General features: G+C 42.8%; 2 protein-coding genes across 11 annotated transcripts in view; one reads left to right on the forward strand and one right to left on the reverse strand.

Moving 5' to 3' along the window:
* The window catches only part of BRCA1 (BRCA1 DNA repair associated), an 89,163-nt gene extending 74,366 nt beyond the window's left edge, over positions 1 to 14,797 (reverse strand). For 4 of the 6 annotated variants that reach the window (XM_074389104.1, XM_074389108.1, XM_074389107.1 and 1 more), the window contains exons 1-3: positions 14,589 to 14,797; positions 13,275 to 13,373; positions 3,347 to 3,400 (exon numbers count right to left, since the gene is read on the reverse strand). In XM_074389104.1, the coding sequence (XP_074245205.1) occupies positions 3,347 to 3,400; positions 13,275 to 13,354 (134 nt within the window). In that variant the 5' untranslated portion in view covers positions 13,355 to 13,373; positions 14,589 to 14,797. The remainder of the gene's footprint in view (positions 1 to 3,346; positions 3,401 to 13,274; positions 13,374 to 14,588) is intronic. The other 2 variants (XM_074389105.1, XM_074389103.1) reach the window with 2 other exon arrangements.
* A 192-nt stretch (positions 14,798 to 14,989) lies between these two features.
* NBR1 (NBR1 autophagy cargo receptor) overlaps positions 14,990 to 26,542 on the forward strand; it is a 38,133-nt gene continuing 26,580 nt past the window's right edge. For 2 of the 5 annotated variants that reach the window (XM_003942723.4, XM_074389111.1), the window contains exons 1-5: positions 15,683 to 15,799; positions 20,642 to 20,752; positions 23,105 to 23,167; positions 24,654 to 24,672; positions 25,934 to 25,956. In XM_003942723.4, coding sequence (XP_003942772.2) covers positions 20,651 to 20,752; positions 23,105 to 23,167; positions 24,654 to 24,672; positions 25,934 to 25,956 — 207 coding nt within the window. In that variant the 5' untranslated portion in view covers positions 15,683 to 15,799; positions 20,642 to 20,650. Of the gene's footprint in view, positions 15,439 to 15,682; positions 15,800 to 15,847; positions 16,620 to 19,513; positions 19,996 to 20,641; positions 20,753 to 23,104; positions 23,168 to 24,653; positions 24,673 to 25,933; positions 25,957 to 26,542 lie in introns of those variants that run through there. The other 3 variants (XM_003942724.4, XM_010330576.3, XM_074389110.1) reach the window with 3 other exon arrangements.

Consider the following 26,542-nt stretch of genomic DNA (forward strand, 5'->3'; position numbering starts at 1 on the left):
GGTTCATGCCTGTAATCCCAGGACTTTGGGAGGTGGGTGGATCAATTGAGGCCAGAAGTTCAAGACCAGCCTGGCCAACATGGTAAATCCCTGTCTCTACTCAGCTAAATATCCAAAAATTAGCTGAGCATCACTATGGTAGTCCCAGCTATTTGGGAGGCTGAGGCAGGAGAATTGTTTGAACCTGGGAGGTAGAGGTTAGTGAGCCAATATCGCACCATTGCACTCCAGCCTAGGCGACAGATTAAGACTCTGTCTCAAAGGGAAAAAAAAGGCACTGGGAATGGTGAGGTAAGACACTTAGAAAATGCTTTTTACGGCCGGGCGCAGTGGCTCAAGTTTGTAATCCCAGCACTTTGGGAGGCCGAGGCGGGTGGATCACGAGGTCGAGAGATCGAGACCATCCTGGTCAACATGGTGAAACCCTGTCTCTACTAAAAATACAAAAAATTAGCTGGGCATGGTGGCACGTGCCTGTAATCCCAGCTACTCAGGAGGCTGAGGCAGGAGAATTGCCTGAACCCAGGAGGCGGAGGTTGCGGTGAGCCGAGATCGCGCCATTGCACTCCAGCCTGGGTAACAAGAGTGAAACTCCGTCTCAAAAAAAAAAAAAAAAAAATAGAAAATGCTTTTTACTAGCCAGGTAATTTAGCATTTATTGCCCTCTATTGGCTGGGTGCAGTGGCTCATGCCTGCAATCCCAGGAGGCCAAGGCAGATCACTTGAGGACAGGAGTTTGAGACCAGCCTGGCTAATGTGGTGAAACCCTGTCTGTACTAAAAATACAAGAAAATTAGCTGGGTGTGGTGGCGCATGCCTGTAATCCCAGCTACTTGGGAGGCTGAGGCATGAGAATCACTGGATCCCGGGAAGTTGGAGGTTGCAATGAGCCAAGATCATGCCCCTGTACTCCAGCCTGAGAAACATACTGAGACTCTGTATCAAAAAACAAAAACAAAAAACAAAAAACAAAAAACAACAACAACACACACACACACACACACAGAGGCCAGAGAGTAGCTCACACCTGTAATCCCAGCACTCTGGGAGGCCGAGGCGAGTGGATCATGAGATCAAGAGATCGAGACCAACCTGGCCAACTAGGTGAAGCCCCGTCTCTAATAAAAATACAAAAAAAATTAGCTGGGTGTGGTGGCGTGCACCTGTAGTCCTGGTTACTCAGGAGGCTGAGGCAGGAGAATCACTTGAACCTGGGAGGTGGAGGTTGCAGTCAGCCAAGTTCACTGCAGTTTTGAACTCCTGCCCTCAAGTGATCCTCCTGCCTTGGCCTCCCAAAGTGCTGGGGTTATGGGCAGGAGCTATCACATCAGGTCCTTAATCTTTTTGTAAATCACTGTAATAGTATAGTATGTTCAGCATTTGTTACTCAAGGTGATGGGAAAACATACAGTTCTAAATAAACATACAGTTCATTCCAGAAAGATTCTCATCCAGAGAAACTGAGAGCCCCAGCACTTCAAAGGTTACCTTCAGCTACCTGTAACAAATACTGGAACTTTGAGCCTCACTCTTGTCACCCAGGCTGGAATGCAGTGGCAGGATCTCGGCTCACTGCAACCTCCACTTCCAGGGTTCAAGCAATTCTCCTGCCTCAGCCTCCTGAGTAGTTGTGACTATAGGCATGCGCCACCACACTCACCTAATTTGTCTTTTTAGTAGAGACGGGGTTTCTACATGTTGGCCAGGCTGGTCTTGAACTCCTGACCTCAGGTGATCTGCCTTCCTTGGCCTCCCAAATTCCTGGGATTACAGGCCTGAGCTACTGTGCCTGGCCAACACTGGGACTTTATAACTTTTCCTTTTTTGAGACAGAGACATCCCCTGAACACAAGTCTGCCAGCTGGCTGGTGCCTACCTCTGAATTCTTTTTCCTCTCAATCTTCTTTCCCAGTAAGAATTAAGAAGCTCATTTTTACTGTCTTTTCCCTATCCCATGTCACCCCACTGGCCTAGATCTGTTCCCAGCAGTTTCCATCTGATTCCTCAGCCCCTGCTCCCTGGACATGTGCCAAGACAACACAACTTTATCTCTCTACTTCAAGAATTTTTAGTTTAATAACTTTCTGACCTCTAGAGCAGTACTTCTCAAACTGCCTATGGTATAGACCAATTTCTTCACAGACCAGTACTTTCAAAAAATAAGGCCAGGTGCAGTGGCTCAGGCCTGTAATCCCAGCACTTTGGGAGGCCAAGGTGGATGGATCACCTGAGGTCAGGAGTTCGAGACTAGCCCGGCCAACACAGTGAAATCCCAACTCTACTGAAAATACAAGAATTAGCTGGGGCGTGGTGGTGCGCGCCTGTAGTCCCAGCTACTCGGGAGGCTGAGGCAGGAGAATCGCTTGAACCTGGGAGACGGAGGTTGCAGTCAGCCAAGACTGTGCTACTGCACTCCAGTTTGGGTGACAGAGGTGGAGATGCGGTGAGCTGAGATCGCACCATTGCACTCCAGCCTGGGCAATAAGAGCAAAACTCTGTCTCAAAAAGGAAAAAGCATTCTGGAATTTAAAAATTCCTGAAAGGATACAAAAGAAATTGATCATTGTGGTTGTCTGGGGAGGGAACAAGGAGTCAGGGGTTGTAGGGTAAGAGGAAAATATACTTTGCATTAAATACCCTTTTGTGTCAGTAAACTTTTTACCAAGTACATAGTTTGTACCTGGTACCAGGTTATATACCAGGTACATAAATATTAAAAACAAATTAGTTGACATTTAAGGTAAGATGTGATCATAGCTTAACATAAAGGAAAGAAGAAAGCTCACTTGTTCTACTAAATTACCTACTCTACTTTTTCTGAAATCCTTTCATTAAGAAACAAACATTTTCATTTCAAAGGGCAAGATCAAATATGTAAATATAACTTGAATCACTGCTATGAATGAATTTCCGCCTAAATGGAAACTGTTATCAGGTCCTTTCCTGTCTTCACAATTATTTTGAAGCAGGCAAACACTGAACCTTAGAAGGGGAAATGCAGAAGCATATGCAGAAATGAACAGAAAGGAGAAACTGGGAAGGATGAAACACTGTTTGCTTATTTCACAAATGCTTGCAGTTTGTCTTTACTGGTGGACACGAAAAATACAAAATACTGTTCAAAGTGATTTTACATCCTAATTGATAATATATAACTTGACTAGGAACTATGATTACAACCAACTTATGATGACTGTATACTCTCTGAGAAAGAATGAAATAGAGTTGGATTTTTCTTTCTCACTTAATTGAAGAAACTAAAGTTTTTATAAAGTTAGGTGTTTCCCGGGTTCTGAAGGACAAACACAAAAGCTAATAATGGAGCCACATAATACATTCAACTTACTTGCAAAATATGTGGTCACACTTTGTGGAGACAGGTTCCTTGATCAATTCCAGACTAGTAGGGTTGGCGGTGGGGGAAGGAAAATAAATAAGGTTCAATAATTTATTTAAAAACAAAGATATTCTTAGTAAAGAAGTTTAACTTTGAGCTGTTATAACTGAATCAACATAAGCCTTCACATTCATTCAGTAAATATGTATTAAATGCCTGCTGTGCCAGGAACTAAGAATACAGCAGAGAATACGAACCTTACCTTCAGTGAGCTTTCAAACATCAAAACAGAACTACAGTTATCCCTTCAATACTCTATATTATCATCAGCATTGAAAAAAATTAGTTGATAATAGTTCATAATTCATTTCCAGTAGTGTATTTTTCTGCACTATCACTGTGAATACACATCTAATATCTTAACTGTAAACTCCACAAAGACAAAATTTTTTGCTTATATTTCTTATGAATTCCTTCCTAGCATTTTTCTTTTTTGAGTGTAAATGCCTTTAACTTAATATGGAAAATTTCAAGTATTTAAAAATTTCAATAAAATAAAATGAACTCTATGGACCATCACCCTGCTTCAACAACCAGCAACTCATGTCCAATCCGTTTCATCCATATCCACTCCTACCCCAGATTATTTTGATTATTATTACTTTTAAGATGAGATCTCACTGTGTCGCCTAGGCTGGTGTGCAGTGGTGCGAACATAGCACACTGCAGCCTTGCACTCCTGGGCTCAAGCAATCCTCCCAGCACTGGGATTACAGGCATGAGCCATCATACCAGACCCAAGGGTTTTTTTTTTTTTTGAGATGGAGTTTCACTTTTGTAGCCCAGGCCAGAGTGCAATGGTACAATCTTGCCTCACTGCAACCTCTGCCTCCTGGGTTCAAGTGATTCTCCTGCCTCAGCCTCCCAAGTAGTTGGAACTACAGGCACGCGCCACCACACCCGGCTAATTTTTTGTACTTTTAGTAGAGATGGGGTTTCACCATGTTGGCCAGGCTGGTCTCAAACTCCTGACCTCAGGTGATCTGCCTGCCTCAACCTCCCAAAGTGCTGGGATTACAGGCATAAGCCACCATGCCCAGCCCCAAATTCTTACTTGTCATTTATTTTAAAAACTAAGTCACTTGAACTGTGGAGTTTCCTGAATTCTGGATTTTGCTGATTGTATAACCCCATAGTGAGGTTTAACGTGTTCCTCTAGCCTTATTTCCTGTAGACTTACAGGCTTAATCAAATTCAGGTTGGCAAGAACACTTTACAGATGATACTGTGTACTCCAGAAGAGGCATGATGTTTGGTATGAGATTACTTTGTAAAAACAGTGACGTAAGTACTCACTAAAGGAAATTTAGAAAATAATAAGCTTAAGGCTGGGCATGGTGCCTCATGCCTGTAATTTTTTTTTTTTTTTTGAGATGGAGTTTCGCTCTTGTTAACCAGGCTGGAGTGCAATGGCACAATCTCGGCTCACAGCAACCTCCGCCTCCTGAGTTCAAGCAATTCTCCTACCTCAGTCTCCCGAGTAGCTAGGACTACAGGCAAGCGCCACCATGCCCAGCTAATTTTTGTATTTTTAGTAGAGACGGGGTTTCACCTTGTTGACTAGGATGGTCTCGATCTCTTGACCTCGTGATCCACCCACCTCGGCCTCCCAAAGTGCTGGGATTATAGGCGTGAGCCACCGTGCCCGGCATCATGCCTTAATATTAGCACTTTAGGAGGTTGAGGTGGGCAGATCATCTGAGCTCAGGAGTTCCAGACCATCCTGGCCAACAAGATGAAACCCCGTCTCTACTAAAAATACAAAAATTAGCCAGGCATGGTGGTGCATGCCTGTGGTCCCAGCTACTTAGGAGACTGAGGTGGAAGGATCACTTGAACCCTGGAGGTAGAGGTTGCAGAGTGAGCTAAGATCACACCACTGCACTCCAGCCTAGGTGACACAGGAAGACTGTTTCAAAAGAAAATAAGCGGGCCGGGCGCGGTGGCTCACGCCTGTAATCCCAGCACTTTGGGAGGCTGAGGCGGGTGGATCACGAAGTCAAGAGATCGAGACCATCCTGGTCAACATGGTGAAAGCCCGTCTCTACTAAAAATACAAAAAATTAGCTGGGCATGGTGGCGCGTGCCTGTAATCCCAGCTACTCAGGAGGCTCAGGCAGTAGAATTGCCTGAACCGAAGAGGCGGAGGTTGCGGTGAGCCAAAATCACGCCATTGCACTCCAGCCTGGGTAACAAGAGTGAAACTCCGTCTCAAAAACAAACAAACAAACAAAAAAACAAAAGAAAATAAGCTTAAAAAAAAAAACTTGGCCAGGTGCGGTGGCTCAAGCCTGTAATCCCAGCACTTTGGGAGGCCGAGGCGGGTGGATCACGAGGTCAAGAGATCGAGACCATCCTGGTTAACATGGTGAAACCCTGTCTCTACTAAAAATACAAAAAAATTAGCTGGGCATGGTGGTGCGTGCCTGTAATCCCAGCTACTCAGGAGGCTGAGACAGGAGAATTGCCTGAACCCAGGAGGCGGAGGTTGTGGTGAGCCGAGATCGCGCCATTGCACTCCAGCCTGGGTAACAAGAGCGAAACTCTGTCTCAAAAAAAAAAAAAAAAAAAACTTGAGAAAATACATCACCCAAGTTCCCATCCCTACCTGTCTATCTACAAAACCAAGGCCTTCCTGAGATTAATTCATTTATTATATTAATATAACAAGTATTTATTAAGCATCTATTACTATATTCAAGTACTATTCTAGGAGATGGAAATATAGCAGTTTACAAAATAAAGCCTGCTCTCACAGAGCTCACATTCTAGTGTGATAGACAGTTGATGCAGAATTAAAGAATATAGGGGAATAAGTGTATCAAGGAGAAAAAGCAAGCAGAGTAATGGGAAGCAGGGAATACAATGTGTATGTGGGGGTGAGATGAGATGTACACAGGATAAGTTAGGAAAGGCTTCATTGAGGTGAGACTGGAAAACAGCTTAATAATGTAAAGAAACATACCAACTGAGGGAAGAGCATTCCAGCAAACAGGGAGCAGAGAATGCAAACCCTGAGCAGGACCATACCTGTGTATGCAAGACATCAGACAGGTCAAGGTGCTAAAATATAATAATCCAGGGGGATATAGTAGGAAAAGACCATCAGAGAGGTACCTGGTAACTTCTGGTAGGAACCTGCAGGCTATTTTAAAGTCTTTAGCTTTATTCTGGTCTTTTCTTTTTTTTTGAGACGGAGTTTCGCTCTTGTTACCCAGGCTGGAGTGCAATGGGGCGATCTCGGCTCACCGCAACCTCCGCCTCCTGGGTTCAGGCAATTCTCCTGCCTCAGCCTCCTGAGTAGCTGGGATTACAGGCACGTGCCACCATGCCCAGCTAATTTTTTGTATTTTTAGTAGAGACGGGGTTTCACCATGTTGACCAGGATGGTCTAGATCTCTCGACCTCGTGATCCACCTGCCTCGGCCTCTCAAAGTGCTGGGATTACAAGCTTGAGACACCGCGCCCGGCCTATTCTGGTCTTTTCAATTTTTAATTTTTTTTATTTTTTATTTTAGATAGAGTCTCACTCTGCCGCCCAGACTGGAGTGCAATGGCACAATCTTGGCTCACTGTAAACTCCTGCCTCCTGGGTTCAAGCAATTCTCCTGCCTCAGCCTCCAAGAGTGCTGGGATTACAGGTGTGAGCCACCATGCCTGGCTGTCTTTTTAATTTGTAATATTAATTTTTATAGAGACAGGATCTCACTATGTTGCCCATGCTGGTCTTGAATGCCTGTCCTGAAGCAATTTTCCTGCTTCAGCTTCCCAAAGTATTGAGCTTACAGGTATGAGCTACCATACCCAGTTGGCATTTTGCTTTCTTCTGAACGTTAACTTTCTTTGAGGGGCTATAGTCTTGCACCGTCCCCCAGGCTGGAGTACAATGGTGTGACCTTGGCTCACTGCAACCTCTGCCTCCTGGGTTCAAGTGATTTTAGTGCCCCAGCGTCCGGAGTAGCTGGAATTATAGGCACTTGCCTTCATGCCCAGCTAATTTTTTTTTTTTTTTTTTTTTTTTTTTTTTTTTTTAGTACAGATGGGGTTTCCACGCTTGCCAGCCTAGTCTCGAACTCCTGACCTCAGGTGATCCACCTGCCTCAGCCTCCCAATGTGCTGGGATTACAGGCATAAGCCAGAGTCCAGCTGAACCCCTCCTTTTTTTGTTTATTAGTTCTTTCCCTCTAGAGAAGAACTCTTTTTCTTGGGTTCACTTTGCTGCTCAGGCTGGAGTGCAGTGGTATAATCTTGGTTCACTGCAACCTCTGTCTCTCGGGTTGAAGTGATTCTTGTGCCTCAGCCTTCTGAGTAGCTGGGACTACAGGTGCATGCTGCTACACCCAGCCAATTTTTTTTGTATTTTTGTTAGGAAAGGGGTTTCGCCGTGTTGCCCAGACTGGTCTTGAACTCCTGACCTCAAGTGATCTACCCACTTTGGCTTGGATTATAAGTGTGAGCCACTACACCTGACCCTAAATGTGAACTTTTGAAACAGATTTTTTTGGTAAAAGTCCAGGCAGGACATCAAAGAACAAGTAACCTGGTAGTGTTATAAGAATGTGGTTCCTTTCACTAAATATTTAACTCTTTAGAAAAGGATAAAAAGGTGCGGTGGCTGACATCTGTAATGCTAGCACTGTGGGAGGCCAAGGTGGGAGGATCACCTGAGGTCAGGAATTCGAGACCAGCCTGGCCAACATGAAGAAACCCTGTCTCTACTAAAACTGCAAAAATTAGTCAGGCGTGGTGGCACATGCCTGTAGTCCTGGCTACTCAGGAGCCTCAGGCAGGAGAATCACTTGAACCTGGGAGGCAAAGGTTGCAGTGAGCTGAGATCACACCACTGCACTCCAGTCAGCCTGGGTGACAGAGTAAGTGAGATTCCATTTCAAAAAAAGACAAAACAAAAACAAAAACCAAAACCAAAACCAAGGTTACAAGAAAAGCTTGAGGACAGTAACCTTATTGTGAAGGGTTTGATAATACACCTCTTGTAATCATGGGGTTCCTGACGGAGCACAGGGCAGTGGAAAGAAAAACACTGAACTAAGTCAGAAGGCTGGGTTTCTACTTGCAGTTGTGTATATAAGCAGAGCCACCTCGGGCTAACCATTCTACCTGAATCTCAGTTTTCTTCTGTGTCATTCACCCTGCCAGTCTTCTTGGGAAAATGCTTCGCAACCTGAGATGACTTGTACCAATGTTGGTATTATTACTGGGACCAAACGTGACTTTAAAAAGAAAAATAACCTTGACAAAGAAAATTCTAATGTGTTACTAAGTCACTATTTCTGAGCTAAGCTACATTTCTTTCTTTTTTTTTTTTTTTTTTTTTTTTGAGACGGAGTTTCGCTCTTGTTACCCAGGCTGGAGTGCAATGGCACGATCTCGGCTCACCGCAACCTCCGCCTCCTGGGTTCAGGCAATTCTCCTGCCTCAGCCTCCTGAGTAGCTGGGATTATAGGCACGCGCCACCATGCCCAGCTAATTTTTTGTATTTTTAGTAGAGACGGGGTTTCACCATGTTGACCAGGTTGGTCTCGATCTCTCGACCTTGTGATCCACCCGCCTCGGCCTCCCAAAGTGCTGGGATTACAGGCTTGAGCCACCGCGCCCGGCCTCTAAGCTACATTTCAAAGAAATTCTCCGTAAAAGAAAAATTGGATTTGGTTATGATACCAGATGGCTTTCATTCTCGCCACTGACTCAATTCTGAAATAACTGTATTTCAGTATGGTAATTATAATCCAAGCTATATAAACACACTGTAAACACAAACTTTGAACAGATGAAAACTTCAATATGTAAAAAGGTAATGAATGTTGAAGAAAGAGTGTAAAAAGGGAATCGGAAAAAAATTAAAATGTTCCTCTTCTAGATCCTGATGAGAGTAAATGTTTACTATAAAAATGATTCAAATATTTTAAACACTTTTCAAACCAGGGAATATTTTAGGCCTACTGTATATTTGCATTTTAAGCTTCCAATACGGGTAAGTGACTGGAAAAAGCAGCTAGGTTTAGGTTGAAAAATAACCCACTGGGGTACATATTTTAACAAATTATTCTGAAAGTCAAAAATGTGACAGTCTTATGTAAAAAGTTACAAAGAACTACCAGTTATCAGAAACAGCTGCCAGTAGTGACTTAGAGACCAGCAGAAAGAATTTTAGTTTGACAAACCTAAAGAAGCTGAAAACTAGGCCGGGCACGGTGGCTCACGCCTGTAATCCCAACACTTTGGGAGGCCGAGACAGGTGGATCACAAGGTCAAGAGATCAAGACCATCCTGGTCAACATGGTGAAACCCCGTCTCTACTAAAAATACAAAAATAAAAATTAGCTGGGCATGGTGGCGCGTGCCTGTAATCCCAGCTACTCAGGAGGCTGAGGCAGGAGAATTACCTGAACCCAGGAGGCGGAGGTTGTGGTGAGCCGAGATCGCGCCATTGCACCCCAGCCTGGGTAAAAAGAGCGAAACTCCGTCTCAAAAAAAAAAAAAAAAAAAAAAAAAGAAGCTGAAAACTTACCCTATATCTACCACAAATAATACCGTTTCCAGCCACGATCAGGAATAACTGCAAATTGCGCTATCCTGGGTACTGTATTAAAAGTGAAATACAATCCCCATCTTAGAACTTTTCATAAAATGAGTCTAAAAAACCATGAAAAAATAATGTAGGTGGGGCGTGGTGGCTCATGCCTATAATCCCAGCACTTTGGAATGCCGAGGCAGGCAGATCATGAGGTCAGGAGTTCGAGACCAGCCTGACCAACATGGTGAAACCACATTTCTACTAAAAATACAAAAATTAGCCGGGCATGGTGGCACATGCCAGTAATCCCAGACACTCAGGGGGCTGAGGCAGAAGAATCGCTTGAACCCAGGAGGCAGAGGTTGCAGTGAGCAGAGATTGTGCCATTGCACTCCAGCCTGGACGACACAGCGAGACTCTGTCTCAAAAAAAAATAATAATAATAATAATCTAACAGAAAACGAGAAAAAAGCAATAAAAATTTAGCATTAACTTTCATTCTTATATCTTTAATTTTTGTGTATCTGAGTTTTTACTTGATGGTTTAATTAGCCAGAAGGAGAAAGAACATGCTATTTTTATGACTCTGTCCCATGGAAATGTAAACATAAATGGATCCAAATGCCACACTAGTGAGGATTTTTTTGATCACTATGGTTGTCATGAATAAGTTTTGCGCTTTTTCAAAAGCAGTTTTTTTTCCCTACAATGTCATTTCCTGCTTCTCTGGCTCTGATTTTCAATAAATTGATAAATTATAAATCTTGTTTTCCTCTGATTTTATTTATTTATTTATTCTTTTGAGATGGAGTTTCACTCATTACTCTGGAGTGCAATGTGGCAATCTTGGTTCACCACAACCTCTGTCTCCCAGGTTCAAGAGATTCTCCTGCCCCAACCTCCCAAGTAGCTGGGATCACAGGCATGTGTCATCACACTGGCTAATTTTGCATTTTTAGTAGAGATGGGGTTTCTCCATGTTGGTCAGGCTGGTCTCAAACTCCTAACCTCAGGTGACCCGCCTGCTTTGGCCTACCAAAGTGTTGCAATTACAAGCATGAGCCACCCCGCCTGGCCTTCATCTTATTTTTGTTTAGCTAAAAGGTTGACTGGCAAGGGAGAGGATGGCTATTTATAAACCTTGTATCTCTCTAAAAGCACAATTTGCATTTTCCTTAATCTGATTAAGTTGACACCAAATATGAGAAACAACTTTCATAAAGAATAAAAGAAAATTTGCTTGAATTTACCCTTCTTTATTGAGGGTAAGAGGCAATAGGTACAACTTTTCAACTTATTTTTTGAATGTTCCTATTAACCATCACCGTATTTTACAAAATTAAACTACCAAAGAACTAATTTAGTTCAGTTTATTATTTAATTTATTTGACAAACGCTTATTAAGTGGCAACTAGGTCCCTAGTACTGTTCTAACTACTGAAGATACAGATGTACGTGAACAAAATAAAAATCTCTCGCATCCTGGAGTTTACATTCTGTGGGACAGGGATAAAGGATGAATATATTACATAGAATGTCAGCCAGTAATAAGTGTTATGGAGAAGAAGCAGGAATGGAGGATAAAGTCTGTGTTGGGGGTATTATAATTTTAAATAGCGCTGTATGGAAATGAAAGGTGGTATTTCAATCAAGATTATCAAACTGTGGCTGGGTGCAGTGGCTCATGCCTGAAATCCCAGCACTTTGGGAGGCCAAGGTGGGTAGATCACTTGAGGTCAGGAGTCTGAGACCAGCATGGCCAACATAACAAAACCCTATCTGTATAAAGAAATATAAAAATTAAAGCCAGGCGCGGTGGCTTATGCCTATAATCCCAGCACTTTGGGAGGCTGAGACAGACGGATCACCTGAGGTCAGGGGTTCGAGACCAGCCTGACCAATATGGTGAAACCCCATCTTAAAAAAAATAAAAACTAGGCCGGGCGCGGTGGCTCAAGCCTGTAATCCCAGCACTTTGGGAGGCCGAGGCGGGTGGATCATGAGGTCAAGAGATCGAGACCATCCTGGTCAACTTGGTGAAACCCCGTCTCTACTAAAAATATAAAAAATTAGCTGGGCATGGTGGCGTGTGCCTGTAATCCCAGCTACTCAGGAGGCTGAGGCAGGAGAATTGCCTGAACCCAGGAGGCGGAGGTTGCGGTGAGCCGAGATCGCGCCATTGCACTCCAGCCTGGGTAACAAGAGCGAAACTCCGTCTCAAAAAAAATAAAAAAATAAAAAATAAAAAATAAAAAAAAATAAAAAATAAATAAAAACTAAAAAATTTAAAAAATAAAAATAAATAAAAAGAAATATAAAAATTAGCTGGGCATGGTGGTACACACCTGTAGTCCCAGCTACTCTGGAGGCTGAGGTGGGAGGATCACCTGGCAAAGTGGAGGCTGCAGTGAGCTGTGATAGCACCACCGCACTCTTAGCTTCTCGACAGAAATCCTGTATAAAAAAAGCCTCTACATTTCATTGTATGTAAATTATACCTCAATTCAAAAACAAAGTATGAATAGTACAGTCCCCACTTCCTTCTATAGATGAAGAAAAACAAAGGCTCACTCAGAGTCAGACTTGCTAAAGGCTTTGATAACTTGCATTATTCTTATTCAAGTGTACACAGCCAGTTTCAGACAAAGCTTCTTCCAAAGACCTATCCCCTCAATGACACCAATCATCCATTATTATATATATTTTTTTGAGATGCAGTCTAGCTCTGTCAAGGTTGGAGTTCAGTGGCAGTCTCGGCTCACTGCAATCTCCACCTCCCAGGCTCAAGCGATTCCCCTGCCTCGTGAGTAGCTGGGATAACAGGCACAGCCACCATTCCCAGCTAATTTTTGTTATTTTTAGTAGAGATGGGGTTTCACCACATTGGCCAGTATGGTCTCGATTCCTGACCTCATGATCCACCCACCTTGGCCTCCCAAAGTGCTGGGATTACAGGTGTGAGCCACCCGTGCCCAGCCTCATCCATTTTGCCATTTCAAGTGATGGAAGTGGTTTTAGAGCTAGAAGAAAGCCAAAATGCCACTTAATCTAAACTAGATTCCTGCCCCAGTGCAGAACCAATCAAGACAGGGTCCCTGTCTTTCCTAGACCTTAGGATTTGTGTTGAAGAGGAGAGGAGTGGGAGCGGCAGAGTGGATGAAGAACAAGGAGTCGTCTTCTATATTTTTAAAGTTCTTCAGTTAAGAAAATCAGCAATTCCAATAATTCCTGATCTTACTAGACAGGTCTTTTCTTCACTACTATGTGAGGTCAATTCTGTTCATTTGCATTGGAGGCGAACATACAGGAGTTCCAAATTAACAACCTCATGTGTTCACTTACCAGATTGGACACTCTAAGATTTTCTGCATAGCATTAAGGACATTTTGCACTTCTTCAACACGAACAGCAGATAAATCCATTTCTTTCTGTTCTAATAAACTTTAACACATTAGAAAAACATATGTATTTATATTTTAAAAAGATTTATAAAATGACAACTTCATCTTTTCATTGAAAAATAAGGTAAATTTAAGATTTGGAAGGTTTTAGAATATAAACCATAGAGCTAATTACAAAAGCCTTTATTTTTAAAGATTCTAGAAGTTGCTTTTTGTAATTAGACAACATAAATTCTCTATTTTTTCACATATCGCTTCTAACCCCTTGGGTCTTTTCCTTTCTCCAAGAGAAAGCCACAGGGGACTGACTGACCGGGTAGGTGGTGGCAGCCTTAGCTTTCTCCAATGCTTCTGGCTGTTTTCCTCTTCTTGCATAAAACCGAAACCAACAATGACAAAACCAACACCAATCAACGCCTCCCGGCACCTAACCTTTCCCAGTAACCTGATCTCATCTCAGGATTCGCCTTAAGCACATCCCTGCAGCATCTGTTACTACTGACGTTCCTCTACTTCCCTGTTGTGCTTTATCAATATCACAAATGGATCCAGTTCTTAAGGGTTCTCCCTCCCACAAAATCTTGTCTCCTCCCTTTCCCAGATGTATTCCTGCCACTTTTTCTTCCGCCAAGTTCCCATCCTCTCATATATACCAGCCGGTGTTTTTTTTTTTTTTTTTTTTTTTTTTTGAAGACAGTCTGGCTCTGTTGCCCAAGCTGGAGTGCAAAGGCGCGAACTCGGCTCACCGAAAACTCTGCCTCCTGGGTTCAAGCGGTTCTCCTGCCTGAGCCTCCTAAGTAGCTGGGATTACAGGCGTGCACCACGACGCCCGGCTAATTTTTGTATTTTTAGCAGAGACGGGGTTTCACCATGTTGGTCAGGCTGGTCTCGAACACCGTGATCCGCCCACCTCAACCTCCCAAAGTGCTGGGATTACAGGTGTGAGGCACTGCCCCCGGCCACTAGCCGGTATTCTTATGGACACGTTGTTTCCCTCGAGGCACATTCCAGTTCCTACAACTAGGATTCCCCCTGGGACACACCGTGCCCCCTTCCTTATCCTCAGTGCTTCCCCTGCGATCTCCAAACTGCCCCGCTCCCCAGGGTTCACAACGCCTTACGCCTCTTAGGTTCCACCGTCCCCCCACCCCCAGCCTAAAGAATACCTATCTGTTCTGCTTCGGAAATTCACTCTCGCCCACCAGTCCCCCGGAGCATCCCTTGGGACCCTGTCCCTTTCCCAGGGTTCTATTACCTTTACCCAGAGCAGAGCGTACAGGCGTCGGGGCCTCTTGGGGGTCAGGGGACCAGTTATCTGAGAAACCTCAGGCCCGGTCCACTGTTCCGAGTCTCAGCGAGATCACGCTGCGCAGTCGTAGTTTTATCTGTAATTCCCGCGCTTTTCCGTTGCCACGGAAACCAGCGGGCTACCACTGAACAACAGCCTCTCAGAATTCAAGACGCATCCGAGGAAGGGCGAGACAGAAAGAGCCAAGCGTCTCTCGAGGCTCTGGATTGGCCATCCAGCCTTCCCCCGAATGACGTAAAAAGAAAGAGACGGAAGAGGAAGCATTCTACCTGGGTTTGCCAGAAAGCGCCCGCTCACTCTCATCTACGCTAACGCTTGCGGGTTATTACGTCACAGTAATTGTTGTACGAAGGCCAGAATCGTTACCAGAGACCTGAATGTGAGCGCAAGATAGTGTTCAAAGCAGTCGTAAGAGGTTCCATTCCCACACTCTTTCCGCTCCAATGGAGGTCTCCTGTTTAGGTAAATAAAAGGATTGTGGTGGCGGGGGGCGACGGTGGTGGAAGAGAAGAACTACGATTTCCACCATGCATTGCAGAATGAAAGGCCTTCGCCACAGTGTTCCTTGAAAACTGTAGTCTCATGGAGCGGACGATCCAATACCGAAGCGGGCATAATTCTCACGGAAATCCACTGGATAAATTGGAGACCTCCGAGCGCTTATACATGTCAACAGTTATGGATTGGAGTGTTGTTGTTTTTGTATCTTGAGAGCGGAGACTAGGCCAAAAAAAAAAAGATACCTATAACTCCTAGGAAGACTACAATTCCCATCCAGCCCCACGAGTCCTCTAAGGTTAGTGGCCTGTGGGAACGCAGGGGCTACCGAATTTGCCTGGGGAAAGGGAAATCCGCTCTGACCCACGTCTGCGCACTCGTAGTTCCGCCCCTCGGCCCCAATGTTTGTTATTGTTGTTCGGCTACAGGTTGCTTCTGCCCCGCCCCTGTCGACACAATCTCCACCAATCAATGGGGTGGTCGTTTTGAGGGACAAATGGCAAGAGCCAATCATCTTGGCGAAAACTCAGAGAAACAGGGGACTAGTTACTGTCTTTATCCGCCATGTTAGATTCACCGCCACAGGGATAGCGGCAGAGCTGTCCGCGGACGGTCCTTGCATTGGCCTCTGGCAGGCGCCCCCCGGGGGCGGGAAGCTGGTAAGGAAGCAGCTGCGGTTACCTAGGGGTGGGGTCACGTCACACTAAGATGGTTTGGGGAAGTTCAAGGGAGGAATCCTGCAAAGAAGACAGGGCACTTTTGCCATGTCTCGGGACACCTAATCTTTTTAGTGATTGGATGAGAGAGCCGTTCTTGTTCAGAGGGACCGAGTGGACGAAAAGCGCCGGAGTGTTGGAGGGTCTGTGGTTCAGAACATCCGGCTTCAACTGGTGGAAGGCCACGACTCCCTAGTAGAAAGAGGGCCTAGGCAAAGAAATTGAGAGGGAGTCCTCGGGGTGGTGACACCGTCTTGGGAACATGAAGTGCTAGGAAACGATAACTGGAAGACTAGGACGAAGTCTTCAAGTAAAAATATGACACTACCCACACATCCTTCTCATCCCATCCTCCTTTTTTCGAGACCCTCTTAAAGCGACCTCTTTGGTTAGGGACCTTCGGTTTTGGAAAGGCACTGTTTTCCTTTTTGTCAAACACCCAGCTTTCAGGACACACTTTTTTAATTTTATTTTTTATTTTTTTGAGACAGAGTCTTGCAGTGCCAGGCTGGTCTTGAACTCCTGAGCCTAAGCAATCCTCCTGCCTCGACCTCCCTAAGTGCTGGTATTACAGGCATGAACCACCGCTCCTGACCTCAGGTCACACATTTTAAAGCTTGGATAACTTGGCCTGTACAGGCCTCTGGTGGAGACAGTAATCAAAGCTCAGGTTTCCAGGTCTGTTTCATTAAAGGGATTTTGTTGAGGCTGGAAGAAAAAAAAAAATCGACGTAGAGGAAAAACTGACTTGTGTCAAGCAAAGGTGAGTCAGTGGCATGGACTTACAATAATGCCAGTTATGAAAGACCTAGGACCCAGCTATCTGTCTTACTGGCTTTAGACCTAAGGGGCAGATGGAGTTAACCATAGTTTTGGTATTTAAGTTCAAGATTAATGTTCTTGCTGAAAGAATCTTTTTGCATGTCAGCCAAAGATAGTTCCTTATGAAGACCTGGATATGGTCCAGCTAAGCTAGAATCTCCCACTTCCTGTTTTCTCTTAGTTGGCCGACCAGCTGGAGGAGCTCCAGAGTATCTAAATTAATTTCCAATTGTGTAATTTGAGAAAGAGAGGAAGATTCATTTCCTTAAGTGTGTTTCTTGAACTTAGAAAGTAGTATTTCAGAATGTCCACTTTTGGCAGACTGAGTCAGTCACTTCATTTCCCTGATTTTTTGCCTAAGGTCCTGGGGAATTGACAAAAATTCTGCCGAAATCTTAAGAACCCCAAGAATTACATTTCACATGAATGAATACTAGATGTCAGCAGGATTGATGTTAATATAGTAGTAGTATTTTGGTGGTGAACTTGATTCTAGGTAGAAACAAAGAATGAAGAAAATTGAAAAATAATCGTCTTAGGGTTTCAGAAAAGTGCCTGATCTTCACAGAATTCAGAGTCCTTAAAATGGCAGTCTTAATTGTAGTGTTTTACAGGGCAATGCATTACATTGTGGAAAACAGTACAGGTTTATGGTTCTACAGATTGGTTTATTATTTAAAATTTTTTTTTAATTTAACTTAATTTTTTAAGGAAATGGAGTCTGGCTTTGTTTCCCAGGCTGATCTTGAACTCCTAGGCTCATGATCCTCCTGCCTCAGCCTCCCAAAGTGTTAGGATTACAGGCAGGAGCCACTACACCTGGCCAATTTTTTCTTTTTTTTTAATTTTAATTTTAATTTTTATTTTTGAGACAGTCTTGCTCTGTCACCCAGGTGGGAGTGCAGTGGCATGATCTTGGGTCACTGCAACCTTGCCTCCCAGGTTCAAACAATTCTCATGCCTCAGCCTCCTGAGTAGCTGGGATTGCAACCACACCCACCTAATTTTTGCATTTTTAGTAGATACAGGGTTTCACCTTGTTGGCTAGGCTGATCTTGGAACTCCTGGACTCAAGTGATCTGTCTGCCTCTGCTTCCCAAAGTGCTGGGATTAAAGGCATGAGCCACTGTGCCACGGATTACCTGAGTCGGGAGTTCGAGACCAGCCTGACCAACATGGAGAAACCCCGTTTTTTTTTTTTTTTTTTTTTTTTTTGAGACGGAGTTTCACTCTTGTTACCCAGGCTGGAGTGCAATGGTGCCATCTCGGCTCACCGCAACCTCCGCCTCCTGGGTTCAGGCAATTCTCCTGCCTCAGCCTCCTGAGTAGCTGGGATTACAGGCACATGCCACTATGCCCAGCTAATTTTTTGTATTTTTGGTAGAGACGAGGTTTCACCATGTTGACCAGGATGGTCTCAATCTCTTGACCTCGTGATCCACCTGCCTCGGCCTCCCAAAGTGCTGGGATTACAGGCTTGAGCCACCGCGCCTGGCCTGAAACCCCGTCTTTATTTTTAAAAAAAAAAGTTAGCCGGGCATGGTGGCACATGCCTGTAATCCCAGCGAATCAGGAGGCTGAGACAGGAGACTGGCCGGAACCCAGGGGATGGAGGTTACGGTGAGCCAAGATCATGCCATTGTAGTCGAGTCTGGGCAACAAGAGTGAAACTCAGTCTCAAAATTGATCCTCTTTTTTTTTGATTCTCAAAAAAAAGAATTGTTAATTTCTTAGGCATGCTAATGGAGTTTAATAGTCTAGTTAACATCTAGACTGGTTTTTTAAAAATTCTTATCTTTTAGAGGTACATACTCAATTATTAATAGATAAAAGGATGGATGTCTGTCAAAATAATCTAGTAAGGAAAGAGTATTGCTGTAACCTTTTAGTTACAGCAGTTGGTCCTGAGTTGGTAATTATGGAAGAAGCTAGCTTATGGGTCTATAGGGATTCATTATATTATACTCTCTACTTTTGTATAGGTTTAAATTTTCCCATAAAAATATTTTTTAAAATAGGCTGGGTATGGTGGCTCACCCCTGTAATCCTAGCACTTTGGGAAGCCAAGAGGGGTGAATCACTTGAAGTCAGGAGTTTGAGACCAGCCTGACCAACACGGTGAAACCCTGTCTGTATTAAAAGTACAAAAATTAGTTGTCGTGGTGGCATGCACCTGTAGTCCCAGCTACTCTGGAGGCTGAGGCAGAACAATTGCTTGAACCCAGAAGGCAGAGGTTGCAGTGAGCCGAGATCACACCACAGCACTCCAGCCTGGGCGACAGAGCGAGATTCTGTCTCAAAAAAAAAAAATAAATAACATAAAATAATTAGATTATTATAGTTTGGTAAAAACATTAGTTCACTATGGTCAATTCAGTGTTGGAGGCAAAAGTGGTGGATGCAGGGGTATATATGAAAGGATAGCCCTGAGTTCATTATTGGTTTAACTAGGTGTTTATTACTCTCCACTTTTATATATGTATGTTTGAAACCTCCCATTTAAAAAAATCAGTAGATTGTAAAAAAACAAAGTAACTTGGGCGGGGCATAGTGGCTCACTCCTGTAATCCAGCACTTTTGGGAGGCCGAGGCAGGCGGGTAAGAGGTCAGGAGATTGAGACCCATCCTGGCCGTGGTGAAATCCCATCTCTACTAAAATACAAAAAATTAGCCGGGTGTGGTGGCACTCATCTGTAATCCCAGCTACTCACAAGGCTGAGGCAGGGGAATCGCTTGAGCCTGGGAGACAGAGGTTGCCGTGAGCCGAGATTGTGCCACTGCACTCCAGCCTGGCGGCAGATCAAGACTCCATCTAAAAAAAAAAAAAGTACATAGTAACTTGGATGGAAGATTTTGAATGCTACCTCTGTGTAGTTTCTTGGCTAGTATTTTGGCCTATAAGTTGTTAAAACTGATAGAAAACCTAGATTCTCAAGTTAGGAAAAGCCTCCTGCAAGAAAAATGTAGAATGACACTCTCAAGTCAAACAAGAATACAAGTTCCCTGAGGGCATTTCTTACCCATCTTGATATCTTCTGCTACTAGTACTTGATTATTTGTTTAATCAAGCAGTCATAAAGTACTGGTAAATGTTTAAGGATTTTACAAATGCTAGATGATTTCTGAGAATATGGTCAAAATTTAAATAATCTCAGCATACTTTTATTTCCCTTCTTTCTTTTTTTTTTTTTTTTGAGACAGCCTAGCCCTGTTACCCATGCTGGAGTGCAGTGGTGCGATCTCGGCTCACTGCAACCTCCACCTCCCAGGTTCAAGCAGTTCTCCTTCCTCAGCCTCCGGAGTAGCTGGGATTACAGGTAGACATCACCACACCTGCCTAATTTTATTGCATACTATTATTTCTTTTTTTTTTTTTTTTTGAGACGGAGTTTCGCTCTTGTTACCCAGGCTGGAGTGCAATGGCATGATCTTGGCTCACCGCAACCTCCGCCTCCTGGGTTCAGGCAATTCTCCTGCCTCAGCCTCCCGAGTAGCTGGGATTACAGGCACGCGCCACCATGCCCAGCTAATTTTTTGTATTTTTTAGTAAAGACGGGGTTTCACCATGTTGACCAGGTTGGTCTCGATCTCTCGACCTTGTGATCCACCCGCCTCGGCCTCCCAAAGTGCTGGGATTACAGGCCTGAGCCCCCGCGCCCGGCGCATACTATTATTTCTAACATGGAAGTTCCTAATAACTTTAAGAATAATTTTTGTGACTTAAGTAGAAGTCTTTATGGCATGGTTTTAGTCTATTTTTCTTTTTTGAAACAATTCTTATTTTACAGTGATGGTAAGTTCTATAAGAGCCAGGGCAGTGTTTCTCTTATTCATCGTTATGTCTCCCAAGTCTAGACCATATTGGATCCTCACAAGTATTTGCTGAGTGAACTTTTAATTCAACATATAGAACCCTTTCTAATGTGTTTTTTTCTCTCTCTCCTGCTAACCTCTCAATCCTAGGCCTGCAACATGGAACCACAGGTTACTCTAAATGTGACTTTTCAAAATGAAATTCAAAGTTTTCTGGTTTCTGATCCAGAAAATACAACTTGGGCTGATATCGAAGCTATGGTGAGTGTTACTTTGTTTCTCCACGATTTAAGCATGGTTATTTTTTCCAAAGGTAGCTATTTTTAGTGGTGTTGTTTCATAGCTGTAAAGTCTGTCATAGTTACCATTTCTGGGCCTTTTGGAAAACTGCTTTTGACAGGGGTTCAGTAATCATATATGAGATGTGCCCCGATAAAGGGAACAAACAAATAAGCTTCCTTTTGAAGATTTTAGAAAGGGAAGGTAAAATCGTTTTTAGTGAGACAGGATTTAGAAAACCCTATTAATTTTAGAAACAGTGTGAGGAATTAATTGGTGTGGGCTCCCCACCAACCAGGTCCCAAGGAAATGTTCTCTTGCGTGAGGATATGACTTGTGCTTTGCGAGAGACTGTTGATTGTTTTTATTGCTAGGTCAGAGGTTGAGTATCTCAAAGTTGAACAGGAAAAACTTCCATACCTGCTTAAACAGCAGTTATCTTTTCCTTCTCCTGGTTTGCCCTTTGTACTTGTCTGTTTTTGTTCAGTTTGCAGTGGTGAATGTTTTACTTCCTCTATTGACTGTGTTTCTCTACTGAAACCCTTTGGTAAAAATCTACTTTAACCTGGTTATATCTGATGGTAACTAAAAAGGAAAAGAAATAGTAGAAAGACTTTAAAAAATGATCTAATGTAGTTGTCTGCCTTCTAGCAAATACCTGTTTATACTGTCCTGACAGTGACAGTGAGACCCATCCCAAAAAAAGAAGAAAAAAAAAAAAAAAAGACTGGTTCAGAAAGAAGTTGGATCTTGTTTGTCAAAAGGTGTGAAAATAACAGTTAGCTTTTTTGTCCTAATAGTTAAATGAGCTGACAGCTTCCCTTCTTTTCCCTTTTCTTCACTGTAAATTTTCAATTGTAAAAGTGTAATACATGCCCATTTTAAGAAGAGAAACAATCTCAAGCAGTTAATATACCTCTACTCTCCCTCCCCTCATCTTTTATTCCCACCTGTTTTGGGTAACCAGTGTTAACAGCCCTGTATGTACTTTTTCTGTGTTCATTCCCTTTTCCATGTTCATGCAGATATCATACTAGGATCATACTATAAACATTATTTGGCTGGGTGCAGTGGCACACACCTGGAATCCTAGCATTTTGGGATGCTGAGGCAGGTGGTCCACTTAAGCTCAGGAGTTTGAGACCAACCAGCCTGGGCAACGTGGTAAAACCCCATCTCTATAAAAAGAGAAAAAAATACACACACACACACACACACACACACACACACTCTCTCTCTCTCTCTCTCTCTCTCTCTCTTTCTCTCTCTTTCTCTGAGGTGGGTGGATTGCGTGAGTGTGAGAGATTGAGGCTGCAATGAGCCAAGATCGAGCCACTGCACTCAGCCTGAGCAACAGAGTGAGACCCACCTCAAAAAAAAAAGGGCTGGGTGTGGTGGCTCGTGCCTGTAATCCCAGCACTTTGGGAGGCCGACGTGGGCAGATCACGGGGTCAAGAGATTGAGACCATCCTGGCCAACATGGTGAAACCCCATCTCTACTAAAAATATAAAAATTAGCTGGGCGTGGTGGCACGCGCCTGTAGTCCCAGCTATTTGGGAGGCTGAGGCAGGAGAATTGCTTCAACCCGGGAGGTGGAGGTTGCAGTGAGCCAAGATTGTGCCACTGCACTCCAGCCTGGTGCCTAGTGACGGACCAAGACTCTGTCTCAAAAAAAAAAAAAAAAAAAAAAAAAAAGATTTTTTTTCTTCTTATCATGAAATTACAGAAAATAACTTATATGCTGTTCTACAAGATAAACTGTCCTATACAAATGTGAGATTAATGGGTCACAAAATATTTTATTTGAAATTTTAATAGATTCTGCCAAATGCTTTGCAGAACAATCGTTGCAGCACCCAGAAATATATGACAGTGTCCTGAATTTTTGCCAACACTGGATGTTATGGCTTTAAAAAACATTTGCTGTTCCCTACCCCATGCCCCCTCAAAGAAAAACACACACACAAAATTTGCTGTTCTGATAAGATAGCATCTCATTACTTCAATTTGCAATTTTCTAACTACCAGAAAGTTTCAAAGTATTTGTGATGTATTTGTTAGGTGTTCTGATTTCCTCTTCTATGAATTTTGTGTATATTTTTACCTGTGGTGTTAATTGTATCATTAGCAGTTTTGCAGATGCTCTGGGTGTGTTGCAGATATTAACCCTTTGTTATGGGTTGTTATGGTTGTTCATTGTTTGTCTTTTGATTTTGTGGGTTTTTTAACTATATAAAATATTTAACATTTATGTAATGAAATACTTCCAACTCATCCTTTGACTTCTGTGTACATTATAACCTGCCTTTAAAAAATGTGTATTTCTTTTGTAGGTAAAAGTTTCATTTGATCTGAATACTATTCAAATAAAATACCTGGATGAAGAAAATGAAGAGGTAAAATATATTATGGAACTTATTGCTAGGTATTCAGAATAGAAATCTTATTTCTCCAGTGATACGGGCTTTAATAATTCAAAATAGTGTTTATCTCATTTGTGTGGTGGTTTAAATGTATTTGATAATTGAATATTCTAAAAAGACCTGCAGCATCTGAGATGGAGTTGAGAAATGGAGAAGCAGCATTGAAGAATATCTCAGAGATAACTTTTACTTTTTAAAAAAAAACAGAAGCAGGGTCTCATTATGTTGCTCAGGCCAGAATCCCTGGGCTCAAGCAGTCCTCCGACCTCAGCTTCCCAAAGTACCGAGATTATAGGTGTGAGACACCATGTCTGACCTTAAGTAACTTTTTTTTTTTTTGAGCCTGGCTATTTTTTTTTCCTTGAGACAGAGTCTCACTCTGTCTTCCAGGCTGGAGTGCAACAGCATGATCTCAGCTCACTGTAACCTCCACCTCCCGGGTTCAAGAGATTCTCCTGCTTTAGCCTCCTGAGGAGCTGGGATTACAGGCATGTGCTACCACGCTCAGCTAATTTTTTTAAAATATATTTTTAGTAGTGATGGGGTTTCACCATGTTGGTTAGGCTGGTCTTCAACTCCCAACCTTGTGATCTGCCCACCTCAGCCTCCCAAAGTGCTGGGATTACAGGCATGAGCCACCGCACCCAGCCACATTTTTGTATTTTTAGTAGAGACGGGGTTTCACTATGTTGCCCAAGCTGGTCTCAAGCAGTCTGTCTGCCTTGGCCTCCCAAAGTGCTGGGATTACAGGTGTGAGCTACCACTTGGCCAAGATAGCTTTTAAAATTAGATAGTGACATTAAGTTCACATATAGCACAAGCTGCCGTTTAGTTTATAATAATACAAATATAATGGCTAAGCTTTTTTTTTTTTTAAAGGCTGGAGTGCAGTGGCATGATCATAGCTCAGTACAATCTAGATCTCCTGGGCTCAAGGAGTCCTCCCATCTCAGCCTACCGGGTAGCTAGGATATGCTCTGCATCTGGCAAATTTTTTTAATTATTTGGAGGGATGGGGTCTCACTTTGTTGCCCAAGCTAATGGCTAAGCTTTATTGAATGGTTATATGTGTCAGACTAGCAGCAATACCATGTATTAAGTACATTATTATCATCTCTATTTTATCCATGAGGAAAATGAGGCACAGAGAGGTGAAATAACTTGCCCCAAAGCACAAAAACTTGGAAGTAGTGAAGTAAGGATTCAGTCCATACGCTATGGCTATAGAACTCAAGCTCCTAACCATTATATTGTACTGCCTCTTAATGTACCTGAAATAAAGGAGGGCACAGTAGATGAGCAATAAAATTTCTTAAATATTATTCATGACTAGCAAGTGATCTGGAAAAGCTGAACCCCAGGCCTGAGTTTTTGTCTGTCCTAAGGGGCTGGTTCTAGTAACAGAAATGCTCAATCGATGATACACTTATAATTCACTATTGTTTTTTTCCTTTTATAGGTATCCATCAACAGTCAAGGTGAGTCCCTGACAGAGTCTGTTCAGCCTTATTTAAAAGCCTTAATCTGCTCATAGAGGCATTTCTATTTAGAGGATACCAGTCCTCTGAAATTAACATGCCTCCCAGTTCAACACATATAAGTATTCCCATAGTGTTGCATTTGTTTCTGACTTGGTGTATGTGTTAATATCAGCTTATAAACAAATGATATTCCAAAAGTTTATTAGATGTTGAGATCCTGGGGTCCATTTTTGCATAGGAGCCATGTTATAGTTGAAAGTTAGTTTCCCAGGATAGCCCCTAAAATTTTATTTTAATCAGGTGAAATGACAGTATTAACACTGTTCATGAACTCTCTTGAGCATCATAATGCCTAATGTGAGGGACCTAGGTTGGGATTTTGTAACTACAACTCTCCAATAGTGATGAAAGAGGGATTTAAAGGGAAGAACTGATCTACAGTAGATTCCATTTGCAACAAGAAGGGAGTTTGTCAGCAAAAAGATAGTTGCTGTTCATATATAATAAGCTAAGAATTCTTTAAAGTCAGGATTGACTGTATGTTTTGAAAATTTTCCTTGTATATATTGCAGGTATACAACATGATATTATGAAATACATACACAGTAATGCATCGCTTAATGACAGGGATACGTTCTGAGAAATGTATCAATTAGGTGATTTTGTCACTAGATGGACATCATAGAGTGTATTTACACAAACCTAGATGGTATAGCCTACTACACACCTAGTATAAGTGGTATAACCTATTGCTCCTAGGCTACAAACCTGTAGAGCAGGTTACTGTACTGGATACTATAGACAGTTGGAACACAATGGTATTTGCATATCTAAACAAGGTACAGTAAAAATGTGGCATTATAATCTTATGGGATCACCATCATGTATGTGGTTGAAATGTTATGTAGCGATGGTTACTATAGTGAAACAAATTAACATATTCATCATCTCATTATAGCAGTTCATTGGTGCCCTGAGCCCTCTCCAGAAAGCAGCCATAATCTACTCATTTAGCAAAAATCATGAATATAATGTACGATTATTTAACTATATTCTTCATGTTGTACATTCCATCTTTAGGATTGGCTATACTTAATGTATAGACTCTTTGCTTCTTTTTTTTTTCCCTGAGAGTTCATATTCAGAAGACTCTTTGGTTCTTGAATAAATGGATGTATACAAAATAATAATTTTAAAATAATAGAATCTTTTGGGGTAGGTGAAGAAGTATCACAGTGTATATTTTTTGTCCTTTTAGGAGAATATGAAGAAGCACTTAAGGTAATGATTATTTAATCTCATTTCAAATAATTTCAAAAATATTATTTTCTAGAGAGAGAGACTGGGTCTTGCCATGTTACCTAGGCCAGCCTTGAACTCCTGGGCTCAAGTCATCCTGCTGCCTCAACCTTCCAAGTAGCTGGGATTATAGGCATGCACCACCATGCCTGCTCTAGAACTGTGCTTCTTTCTGGTTCACATTTTTCACCTCTTTTCCTCACTGTGTTCTCTCCTTTTTTTTTTTTTTTTTTTGGAGACACAGCCTCACCCAGGCTGGAGTGCAGTGGCACAGTCTTGGCTCACTCAACCTCCACTTCTGGGGTTCAAGCTATTCTCATGCCTAAGCCTCCCTAGTAGCTGGGATTACAGGTGTCTGCCACCATGCCCACCTAATTATTATAGTTTTAGTAGAGATGGGATTTCACTATGTTGGCCAGGGTCTCAAACTCCTGACCTCAGGTGATCCACCCCCAACCTTGGCCTCCCAAAGTGCTAGGATTAAAGGCATGAGCCACTGAGCCCTGCCTTTTTTTTTTTTTTTTTTTTTTGACATGGGGTTTTACCATGTTGCCCATACTGGTCTTGA

The sequence above is a fragment of the Saimiri boliviensis genome, chromosome 17 (assembly GCF_048565385.1).
Source record: "Saimiri boliviensis isolate mSaiBol1 chromosome 17, mSaiBol1.pri, whole genome shotgun sequence".
Classification (NCBI taxonomy): domain Eukaryota; kingdom Metazoa; phylum Chordata; class Mammalia; order Primates; family Cebidae; genus Saimiri; species Saimiri boliviensis.